The sequence below is a fragment of the Apodemus sylvaticus genome, chromosome 22 (genome assembly GCF_947179515.1).
Source record: "Apodemus sylvaticus chromosome 22, mApoSyl1.1, whole genome shotgun sequence".
In the NCBI taxonomy this organism is placed as follows: Eukaryota; Metazoa; Chordata; class Mammalia; order Rodentia; family Muridae; genus Apodemus; species Apodemus sylvaticus.
Window position 1 is genome coordinate 30987842 of NC_067493.1, and position 11327 is coordinate 30999168.

The following is an 11327-nucleotide window of genomic DNA, read 5'->3' on the forward strand; positions in this document are numbered from 1 at the left end:
CCAAGTACACACCGAGCATGCGCCGCTCGCCGACGGAAGCCGGGAAGGAAGGGGGCGGGCCGTGGCTGGCGGGCGCGGGGAAAATGGCGGCGGCGGCGGCGGCGGCGGGGGCGAACGGGAGCGGAGGCAGTAGCGGTATGGAGGTGGATGCAGCAGGTAACGGGGTGCGCGGAGCGACTTCTGGAGTCGCCCTTGCTGAGTGTCTTGAGTACTTCTTAAACCTGGGAGAAGCGACATCTCTCCCAGGATAACTTGAGGGCAGGGATGGACGGCCCGGCTCTGCCGGTCCCCTGCTCCCGTGTCCAGGGGAGAGTGTGTGGGCCCGAGCTCTCACCCGCTATGTTTTCCTCTCACCTTTAACAGTTCCCAGCGTGATGGCCTCCGGAGTGACCGGGAGTGTTTCCGTCGCTCTTCATCCCCTTGTCATCCTCAACATCTCAGACCATTGGATCCGCATGCGCTCCCAGGAGGGGCGGCCTATGCAGGGTGAGTGGTGTGTGTGTAAATCTCAAAATCTCTTCTTGGAAATTTCCTCCAATCACTTCTCCCTTTCCTCCCTTTCTTCCACATTGCTGTTTCCCCAGTCATTGATTCACTCTGACTTCAGAGTCTCGGGAAAGGTTTTCGAGATGCCTGTTCCTCACCTGTTTTTTGTTTGTTTTGTTTTGCGCGTCTGCTTCTCTCCCGATAGTGATTGGGGCTCTGATCGGGAAGCAGGAGGGACGAAATATCGAAGTAATGAACTCCTTTGAGCTGCTGTCCCACACCGTGGAAGAGAAGATTATCATCGACAAAGAATATTATTACACCAAGGAGGAGCAGTGTGAGAGGGGAATAGAAGTGGGTGGGGAAGGAAAAGTGGGAAGATGTGTGTGTGTGTGTGTGTGTGTGTGTGTGTGTGTGTCTTAAAGAATAAAAGGCCTGGTAATGTAGGGCAGTGGGGTAAATGCTTGCTCTAACATTCGGGAAGCCCAGAGTTCAGTCCTCCTCAGTACCATATAACCCAGGAGATAGAGGCAAGTGGTCAGAAGTTCAAGGTTATCTTCTGCAAGTAAAGGATGAGAGATGGGAAAATAGAAAGGTGTAGTTATTTCAAACTGGCCCAAAACTTGAAGAGAGGGGAAAGAGCAGGTAAGGAACCACACCAGGTCTGTCAAACTAAGGAAGAGATGTTTAGAGAAATATTTACTCTGGTCTCTTCTTCTCCAGTTAAACAGGTTTTCAAGGAGCTGGAGTTTCTGGGTTGGTATACCACAGGGGGACCACCTGACCCCTCAGACATCCACGTTCACAAGCAGGTATAAAAGTTCAAATGTGTGCCTGTTGGGGAAGAGAACAGAAGGTTAGGGGAAGAAGAGATCCTGACTTTTTCTGGGCTTTGCCTTATCTTCTAGGTTTGCGAGATCATTGAGAGTCCTCTCTTTCTGAAGTTGAACCCTATGACCAAGCACACAGATGTGAGTATTGTTGACCCAACGTCCCCTTTGTCTTGATTATCTGCCACTGTGCCTCTGCTCTAATTGACTCTGTGACATCATGTGTATTAGAGAACGCTTGAGTTGACTCTCCATGCTGCTGTTTATGCCCGTCAGTTGTGTGACATCTTTAGTGGTGTTTCCATATGTAATGTGGGTACAACCTACTCCAGTAGTAGGCTTTGGGGGAAATCAGAGAAAACATGAGTCAAGTGTGGGGACAGCACTTGTGCTTAGTACTCAGGAGACTTGAGGCAGGATTGTGAGTTCAAGCAAGTCTGGTGTATGTGTAAGTTCAAGTCCATTTGCTTTAATAAGAGTTGTTCTTGTCTCCATCTGTGTTTTTACAGCTTCCTGTCAGCGTTTTTGAGTCTGTCATCGATATAATCAATGGAGAGGTAATACTTAACCTGCAACCTTCAAACCCTGCTTTTAGCCTGTTTGCTGCATGCAGTGCACATGTGCACAGGAATGGGACAACACGGGGTGTCCGTCCTAGCTTTCTACCCTGAGACAGACTTCCTTAGTTGCCAGGCAGATTGGCCTGTGAGCTTCTGGGACTTGTCCCCACTTCCCATCTTACCGTAGGAGTTCCGGGATCACAGACACATGCATCCACATATCACTCAATGTGGGTTCTGCAGCTCTAAGTTCAGATGCTCAGACTTGTGCCTCTGCCTCCTGATGCCATCTGCCCAGCCCTGTTTGCTGACTCTCCCTATATGGGAACCCTTTACCCTGCAGGCCACAATGCTGTTTGCTGAGCTCACTTACACTCTGGCTACGGAGGAGGCTGAACGGATCGGTGTAGACCATGTGGCCCGGATGACAGCAACGGGCAGTGGGGAGAACTCCACTGGTAAGGGAGGTGACCTCATTCTTTGGGGGGGATGAGTGGGGTGTGGTCACATGCTGCCTTCATTTGTCCCCTCCCCCCTCCCCCACAGTGGCTGAACACCTGATAGCTCAGCACAGTGCTATCAAGATGCTGCACAGCCGCGTGAAGCTCATTTTAGAGTACGTCAAGGCCTCTGAAGCAGGTAGGAGAGCTGCCCCTCTCACTCCTAACCATCTTTCCTCCCTGGAGAAGTGACAGCATCCACATCAGTGCAGCTTCATTGTGCCCTTAGGTGAGGTCCCCTTCAACCATGAGATCCTGCGGGAGGCCTATGCCCTATGTCACTGCCTTCCGGTTCTCAGCACTGACAAGTTCAAGACGGACTTTTATGATGTGAGTGTTAACACCCTTGATGGGGAGGTGGGGCTCACACCACCTCTCAGGTAGGAGGTGAAAGTCAGTGACTTGGCTAACACGAGGGACCCCTGGGGAACTGGTTCTTTCTGTTCCCTCCCAGCAATGCAACGACGTGGGGCTCATGGCCTACCTCGGCACCATCACCAAAACGTGCAACACAATGAACCAGTTTGTGAACAAGTTCAACGTGCTGTATGACCGACAAGGCATTGGCAGGCGGATGCGGGGACTGTTCTTCTGATGAGGGTTCTGGAAGGGATGATGTATGGGGCTCAGACAGCTGTTCCCTGGGACTGAGCACCACATTCCCCTTAGAGAAACTCATTAATAAAAGAGCAGCCCCTCAGCAGCCCTTCCGGTGGCTTTGTCCTCTCAGGCACCACTCTGGTTTCTCAACATGGACTGACTCTGCATTGAAGGCAGCCTCACTGTGGCAGGGCAGGACCCATTTACCAACACTTTTGACCACCTACCCACCTTTTAATGAGGTAGACAGAATGTGATAGGACTGCCTGCTTGCTTCCAGTTCATTGTGTTGTGACCAGTTCACATAGGCCAACTCCTCCGAAATGGCAAGCAACTGCTTTCCCAATTTCACTGCACGTGTTTCTCATAGAGGAGGGGGAGGGAGGTTGAACCCATCTTTATAATTGTGGGTAACTCAAGTCTTTTTCTGTGTCCTGAGGGTGTGTTTGTGTGAAGTGTACCTCACCCTTAGATCTTCCACCTAAGTCATACCTTGTGCCAGGTGCAACTTTCTGCGTTACTCGCCAAGTGTCCACAGTGGGAACACCTCCACCCCCACAGTGGTCCCAAGGCCTTGTACCTCCCGGCCTGACTAGCACATTAAGGCTCAGTACTACAGACTAGGGGAGGACAGAAAGTCCAACAAGCCAGGCCCAAGCAAGAGGCAGTCAGAACACTTTATTGGCAGGATAAAAAAGTGCAGCATGGGAAGAGCTTTTTCAGGGGCACACAGCACACCCTCTGGCGTAGGCAGCAGGGCTCAAAGGACTGGCTATCAGACAAAGGTGATCCGTGTCCGAGAAGTATTGACCTGCCAGACATTTAGCTCCTCATATTCATCCAGAGCTGCCTGGAACTGGGCTGGTGTGAAGCCACGCGAGATGCAGCGCTGTTCAGCTTCAGAAAAGCGGACGCTCCGCCCCCCTGACACCAATTCACGGATGGTGGCAAATATCACATCTGCTGGCCTCTGGGTCCTGAAAGACAAGGATGGCAAGGTTAAGGTACAAGGGCTACAAACAGCAATCAGCATCAAAATCCTGAGGGCAAACGTGTGTGTGTGTGTGTGTGTGTGTGTATGTGTGAGGAAGGTGGAAGTGACATGCGGCCCAACTGCATTCTGTTACCATACTCACCTAGCTGTCTGTCCCTTTTCACCTAGCAGGGAGTCCTTTGACATCTCCATCAGCCTTATGGCTTCATTCACATCCTCCTTCTCCACAATGTCTACCATCCGAAGGCGAGCCTAGGAGGAAGGCATGGAGAAGATGGGGATAGGAGGGGAGGAGGGGATGAAATCAAGGTTCTTTGCTCTAGCTCCAAGCCTGGGCAGACCACATTTGCCTACTCATTAAACAAAAAATGGGGGCTCCTCCCTGCCCCCCACATCTGCAGTGTTGGGCCGGCACTGTCAGACCGAGACAAGTGCAATGCCCAGGGCAGCGTCCAGCAATTGCCCAAGTCTCCGCCTCTCAACACTGGCCAGTCCCGGTGGGTGTTCAGCTGTCCTGTGAGGGAGACCAGACCCTTCTGAACTCCACTAGGCTCCTCAAGACAAACGGAGCCTGGGGCGCTCAGCTAGGGCCACTGTCAGAGGTTGTGTCTTGGGGGCTCGGGAAGTGCTAGCTCAGCAGTAGGTCGGGTAATTACACTACCTGCACGAACAGCACTTTGGAGCCCCCATGACTAAGGTCCAAGAGGGGAGGACAGAATGGAGATTTCTAAGATCATATCTAGGATATCAGGAACTCAAGTCCTTCCACCCCTCATGGATTCAAGCACCAAGCAGCCTTTCCCTCCGTGGGCGATGCATGTGCCCTGCTGGAGCAGCAAGTACCCACAGTGCGGTAGCACAGAGGACCACTATCTGCACTGTCAGCACTTTAGTCCCAGCAGGGCTTGTAGAAGGGAAGGAGGCAGCTTGAGGGTCATTAGGCGAGGTGGCAGGCAAGGGTCAGCCTTCCAGCTGACAGGGACCCACCACTCACCAGAGCAGTGGAAAGCCGGAGAATGGCCAGCAGGGTTCGGGCAGAAGTATAGGTGGCATCCTTACTGGCCCGGGCCTCTCGCCTCATCTCCACATACGCTGCAGTGATGTAGTCAGCCAGAGATTCAGGCACTGTGGGCTGTCTCTCGCGGCACATGGCTATGTACCGTCTGTGGGAAACAGGGTTCATGGGAAAGCGGAAGACAGGCACGCTTTATAGGAGATTTCCCACTTAATATCCTATGCCGAAGTGGACAGCTATTTGCTTAGGCGTAACAGTAATTTCTTCAAACAGGGTTGACAGTGCACTTAAAGTACCTTCCAACTTTTCAGGAAAATGACATTTACTAAAGCAAGACAAATGCACCGCACCTGCCCCAGGAGGATTTAACTTAACCCCTTGACAAACTTCAGGGAGCAAGCGAAACCAACTTGGAAAGCTGAAGAAGGTCAGTGAGGTGCCCTGAGCTACCTGCACCAGGTCTGCCTAGGACAGGGTGAAGATGGAGGAGGGCTGTTATATATAGGAGGGGAGTCGCCTTTGGAGACATCCCAAAAATATCTCTAAGAGATCCTCCTGCCTCAGGGTTCATGGTAGCTAGGAGTACATAAGGCCTGCTGCTCCATCACCCAAAACCAGAAGTGTCTGATATCCTTTGCTCTGTGTGGCTCAGCTCCAGGGCGAGACCCGGGCTCACTCTTCTCAGGCTCAGCTACTTTGAGGGAGGAGTGAATACATCGTCCTTAAGGCTGAAAGCTTTTCAGTCACACTTGGCATAAGACAATGTCATAGCTGAGTACTCCAGAGACATGCCCACCTCACCACCCCTCCTACCTCATAAGTTTCATGTCCAAAGGTTCAAATTGTGCAGGGGGCTGCCGGCTGTGCTGGTGGACATAGGTGATGTGCTGGGCTAACCTGGAGAGAAGACAGGCAACATTCTTTAGAGCTGTAACACCCTGAGATTGACTCAGTATCCCTTTTTAACCCCACCTCTTCTCAAAAGCATGGCGGACAGGCCTCCCAGAAAACCCTCAGCATCTCAGCTCCAACTTTCTAGCTCCCTACGAACTGCAGACAAGGAAGGGTGTCTGTGCACAGACAAGTTGAGTGGCTTTCTGATGTCACCTCCTGTCCCAAAGTCACTAAAATAGGCTGTCTCTATGGGTATTATATCCTTCATTCACCGGAGGTCATTGTCTCTGTCGGGCCGGTCCTGAATCAGCCAGAGGAGGTCGAATCGAGAGAGCAGAGCAGCTGGAAGCTGGATGTTCTGCTCCAAACTGCGGCGGGGGTTATAGCGTCCATAGGCAGGGTTGGCAGCCGCCAGGATAGAGCACCGGGCATTGAGCGTGGTGAGAATTCCTGCCTTGGCGATGGAGATGGTCTGCTGCTCCATAACCTCATGGATGGCTGTGCGGTCAGCTTCGGCCATCTTGTCAAACTCATCAATGCAGCATACACCCTGGTCAGCCAGCACCAGGGCACCACCCTCTAATGTCAGTTCCCCGCTCACAGGGTCTCTCAACACAGCTGCTGTGAGCCCCACACCAGAGGAGCCCCGGCCTGTTGTGTACTGACCTGCAAAGAGAAACAGCAAACTGCTGAAGAAAGGAACCACTCTCCCCAGGCCTTCCACTACCTTAGTGTTTACTAATCAAACACCAAGCCCCATCCATCCCTGTCCATACTCACTTCGGGGCGCCAGACGGTCAATGTAAGACAGGAGCTGGGATTTGGCCACACCAGGATCTCCCATGAGGCAGATGTGGATGTTCCCTGGCGAGCGAGAAAGAAGCCTGAGTGACAGTCTCCACCCAAGTTGTCTCACCAACAGGGAGGAGCACTCGAAGCTTGGTTCCCTTCCCAAAGTCCACACACTTCTGAGACACCAACAGCCGCTAAGCTAAGTCATTAACTCTTTCCAGGCTGGCCTCGAACTCAGAAATCCGCCTGCCTCTGCCTCCCAAGGGCTGGGATTACAGGCGTGCGCCACCACCGCCCAGCTAAGTCATCAACAAACTGTCATTTACAGACTCGTGCGATACTTTTTTACCCCCAAATAATTCTGCCTTCCTTAGTCTCCTGTCCTTCTTACCTCTTATCTTCATGCCTTGAGGAGACTGGTCCACACCACCCACCAGGAGCAGCAACAATGCCTTCTTCACATCTTCATGTCCATAGATCTCTGGAGCAATAGACGCAGCCAGCTTCTCATAGAAATCCTCCTCTGCATACATAAGCACAGCGTTTTCTTCAGGACAAACGCTCAGATGGAACCCAACTACCAACTTGAGCGGGCGGCCCCTCACCTGCGATCTGCTTCAGCTCCTCTGCGCTCAGCTCTCCGGCCCCAGAGACATCATCCTCACTCTTTGTCATCTTCACAATCCGGTGGGCTTCCAGGTAAGTTTCTGAGAGTAAACCCTGGGCAGAAGAATGCCAGTATGCAGATGCACTCCCTTTAAATTCCCCATCTCCAGATTCTCTGACCATTTTTTTAACCCACAAGTTCCATCTTTAATTTTCTAAGAGTGTTAAGAGTGGGATGAGGTGGAAAGGCAGCGATTTCCTCATTTCAAAACACCCTCACCTGTGCCATCTGCTGGAACCCCGTGCGCAGGACTGGCAAGAAGATGCCAGTGACGCTGACGTGGTCACCAGGCTGGGCAATCCTTGTGTTCTCACCTTCTAGAACCACTGTGATGCTACGGGGGATGTTTCCCACAGGAACTTGGTCACTCTAGGAGATTGGAGGGTGTGGGGGAAGGCATGACAAAACATGAGACAAGGAGAAAAGTGAGGCAGACCTGACCCAACTGACCACCATCCCAGAAGATGCCCATTTTATGGTAAGATTCAGCCAGCCCGACCCAGAAGACTTTAGGAAGGAAGCTGAGCTCTTATCCTCCCCCCAACACAACCCAAAAAAGCTTCAATTAAATCACTTCCTGACTTTCTGATTAAGGGCAAATATTAAACTTCTTTCCCAATCTTTTTTTGTGCAATTTCATAACCAGCTGCAGGACTCATACCCCCTAAACTCACATGTTCTTGAATCTTCATTTCCTGGAATTTAATAAATTTGGAGCCACGAGTCTGTAGGTACAGCCGCCCCCCTGAGCGATTGGTTTGGCACTCCTGGCTGGGGCACATGATCAGAGGCATGAAGGTGGGAGACTGGATCTAGAAACAAGAAAGTAAACAGAAAATCAAGTCTTCCAATCACCACAGGGATCATTTCTGCTCTGTGTCAAGACATTCTGAAAGTATTAAGGACCCCTTGAAATAGTCCCAGTCAAAATGATCAGAGATCAAATTGACATCAAAGAATTAAAAAACAAACATCAAAACAACTTTTGCAATAGCCTGGGAGAAAATGATAGATTGTAATTAGTGTAACAAATCATTTATTCCAAAGACAGAGAATACAGGCGTATTTTCCTTTTCCCTATTGTATACATACTGGCTGGTAGGTCTCTGCCCCACACTGATCGCAAGTGTATGTGGCCACCACCATCCTGGGCTTGACTTCAGACACACGAGTGACAATGCCACGCACAGTTAACAATTTCCCCACAGAATCAGCTCGTACTTCCCGGATCACTCGAGGCTTGCTGCTACTTGGGCCTTGGAAATACAACTCACTATGAGAAAGAAACGTTTGTCAGCAAGGTCCTGGAGAGCAAGCCCCTGCCCTTTCCCACAGAGATACTACTCACAATCTCCGCATGAGCTCAGAAGGATACTGGTTCTGGGGGTTGCGGACCGCAGCAGGGTCTCTGCTCCGCTGCTCCATCATCAGCCGGTGCTCAATGTAAACATCCAGGACATCCTTATTCACCACCTAAAGAGAAAGGAAAAGGAGGAGCAGGACAGAAAAGAAAGCAGGGCACAGACAGGGCAGAGGAGCTCGGAAACCAGCGCCTACCTCCTTCTCCTTGTACTCCGGCAGAAGCTCCTGCACAACATCCGCAAACAGCCTGGAGTAGCGCTTAGCATTCTCACAAATTGAGTCGACCAACTCAGGGTCATCCTCTGCTATATCATCCAGATCCACATACAGGGCCACTTGTTCCCGATGAGCCAGATGAACCTGAGGTAAGGAAGAGACAGGGACACTTGTGGGTCAAGTTCACCTCACTCACAGAAGAAAAGCTCGTCTAAGTCACTGGCCTACCTCCAGAGGGGAAAGAACAGAACACAGTCCAGCATGCCGGTAGTTTATAATCCCAGCACTTAGGATAGAATTCAGAAGACAACAGGACGAGGAGCTCAAAGCCAACCTCAGCTCTTAACTACACAGGTGTTCTGGATGCTGGTCTGAGCCACATGAAGACTCTCCCTAAAGCTAGGAACGGACGGGGTGGCTCAGCAGATCAGACAGCTGCCGCCAGCCAGCCAGGTGAGCTGAGCTTGCTCTCCAGAGCACACACGGTGGGAGAAGACTTCCACAAATTGTCCTTTTGACCTCCACACATGCTATGCCATGCCCATGTGAGCACAAACACACAGGTATAAGCACAACTAAATGAGCTAAGAAAACCCAAAAGCTAAAAATAAAAATGGAAAAAAACCAAACAAACCCAACTTTGTATAAAAACAATCAAAATCAAGTCATTCACTTATAGCTACCCTTGTAACAAGTAACAAGGTAGGGCACCTTACACAAGTTCTTACATGCCACTCCACTCCCCATAACCAATCTTGAGACTTACCAACTGGGTCCCATACTTGAACTGTTTCTTTCCAAGCTCATCATCATAATAAAACTCTTGGAGGAACTTCTTAACTTTTTCTACAAATATAAAATAAGAAACAAATCTTTGTAGTGAGGTGGTAAAGACCACTGCCGCCAAGCCGAACGATCGGAGTTCTATCCCCGGGGCCCACCCACAGGTTGGAAGAAGTCCTGCGGGTGTCTAGCACCCACCTGTAAGTTGTGATATGCCCGTGCAAACCTGCGAGTGCTCACACACACAATAATGTAGCAAAAAAAAAAAAAAGTTCAAAACAATCACTCTTCCTTTTGGATTCTTTATTTCAATCTCTTAACGGAAACCTAAGAAACACACTTTCATTTAAGACGGAACCTATGAACTAGTTAGTTAAAAACAAATCTACCAAGTTCTCTCCAAAGTAGGCAATGCTCCTTTTCATGAGTCTTACTCGGGGAAGAATATAGGTCGCCGGGCAGCTACAAGAGTCTTACCCAACCTTCCCCCAAGAGAATTCCACTCTCTGCCTTAGTTAGGAGTCTCTGCTCCTTCAATCCCCTCGGCTCGCTCACAATCGACTTAAGACGCTCGGCTCTCCCTCTACCAGAACAACTCTTTTTCTTCGGCTCCCGCCAGGACGTCGCCACTAGGCCTCCTCTGCACCCCACGCCCGCTCCCGCCACTGCTTCCGCTCTTAGTAAACAAAGAAGCACATGGGCCCAGATTCCAGCCGCCTCACAGCCCAGGATTCCTCCGCCCGAGACGGGTGGCCGTGCGGGGATTGGCCAGAACGCCAAAGGGCCACTCGGGTCCACCACACTGCCACCTTTCGCCGCCGGGCGCTCAGTCTCCCAATTCCAGGCACGCCTCTGCCTACGGCAGCGATCTCCGAAGCCACCGCGCGGAAGGACACTGTTTACACACGACAGTCCCTAGATCGGGTAGCGCCACTTCCGCCCACCTCTACTTCCGCTTGGAGGGCGGCCGAAAACAACCAATCGCAGCGCGTAGCGGCCTGGCAAGCCCCGCCCCTGAACTCCGGCTCGCCTCGAGTGGACGCGGGAATTCGGTAGCACCCCAGGTTGCAGAGGCTGGCCCAGTGACCTAGTCCCCCTCCGGCCATGTACTGAAGGTTCCACGTCATCCCGTCTCTCCCGAGCGCTCCCCCTCCTCTTTGTGGCCTCCACTAGATTCTCTCCATAACACAACCACATCAGCTCTTCCAGGCAGGATTGCTTCCTCCATCCTTGAGGCCCACTGCTTATTCCAGGCGCAGTTCGCCTGTCCCCAGAGCCACAGACCCCAGCTTCCCCCAAGGCTCCAGCTCCCCTCAACAGGTGTAGGTAGGGAAGTTTCCCTCCGAGGACGCCATCCCCCAGCCCTACAGAGCTTCACCTTTCTCGATCGCGTAGTCCTTCAGCGCCATCGCTGCCGGGGACCGTGCGGCAGGACCTGAAAGGGCTCAGAAGTCTCACTCTAGGGAAGCAGAAAACGAGCGCGCGGCGGGATGCAGCCGTCCAACCGAAATTGGCGCGAAACGTCGTCACCCATGTGACCCATGCGGCTGAGAACCGGCCAATCAGATAGGGGGTTCCCAACCGCTGCCGGCCCCTAACTTTAACCAATCACTGGACGAAACTAGATT

General features: G+C 51.7%; 2 protein-coding genes across 2 annotated transcripts; one reads left to right on the forward strand and one right to left on the reverse strand.

Annotated features, from left to right (window-relative positions):
- Positions 1-59: 59 nt before the first annotated feature.
- On the forward strand, positions 60-3079 carry Cops6 (COP9 signalosome subunit 6). The gene is made up of 10 exons (XM_052168590.1): positions 60-156; positions 364-486; positions 692-823; positions 1210-1298; positions 1395-1457; positions 1826-1873; positions 2220-2334; positions 2423-2515; positions 2606-2706; positions 2831-3079. Exons 1-10 carry the CDS (start codon positions 84-86, stop codon positions 2969-2971), a joined length of 978 nt encoding a protein of 325 aa, XP_052024550.1. The 5' UTR covers positions 60-83; the 3' UTR covers positions 2972-3079.
- A 555-nt stretch (positions 3080-3634) lies between these two features.
- On the reverse strand, positions 3635-11228 carry Mcm7 (minichromosome maintenance complex component 7). The gene is made up of 15 exons (XM_052169110.1): positions 11078-11228; positions 9683-9762; positions 8896-9060; positions 8687-8811; positions 8431-8611; positions 8013-8150; positions 7558-7707; positions 7277-7391; positions 7063-7194; positions 6660-6743; positions 6152-6545; positions 5799-5882; positions 4965-5133; positions 4113-4222; positions 3635-3953 (listed from the first exon to the last, which is right to left on the reverse strand). The coding sequence occupies exons 1-15, from the start codon at positions 11106-11108 to the stop codon at positions 3752-3754; spliced, it is 2160 nt and encodes a 719-aa protein (XP_052025070.1). The 5' UTR covers positions 11109-11228; the 3' UTR covers positions 3635-3751.
- Positions 11229-11327: the final 99 nt, after the last annotated feature.

Excerpts from the sequence above, each read along its gene's own strand:
- Cops6 (XM_052168590.1), top strand. The coding sequence starts at position 84 with ATGGCGGCGGCGGCGGCGGCGGCGGGGGCGAACGGGAGCGGAGGCAGT. Across the intron at positions 1,299-1,394 it reads ACATCCACGTTCACAAGCAG|GTTTGCGAGATCATTGAGAG; the intron begins GTATAAAAGTTC and ends CTTATCTTCTAG. Across the intron at positions 2,335-2,422 it reads CAGTGGGGAGAACTCCACTG|TGGCTGAACACCTGATAGCT; the intron begins GTAAGGGAGGTG and ends CCTCCCCCACAG.
- Mcm7 (XM_052169110.1), bottom strand. The coding sequence starts at position 11,108 with ATGGCGCTGAAGGACTACGCGATCGAGAAAG. Across the intron at positions 7,195-7,276 it reads GGAGCTGAAGCAGATCGCAG|AGGAGGATTTCTATGAGAAG; the intron begins GTGAGGGGCCGC and ends TTATGTATGCAG. Across the intron at positions 5,883-6,151 it reads GACAGAGACAATGACCTCCG|GTTAGCCCAGCACATCACCT; the intron begins GTGAATGAAGGA and ends TCTTCTCTCCAG.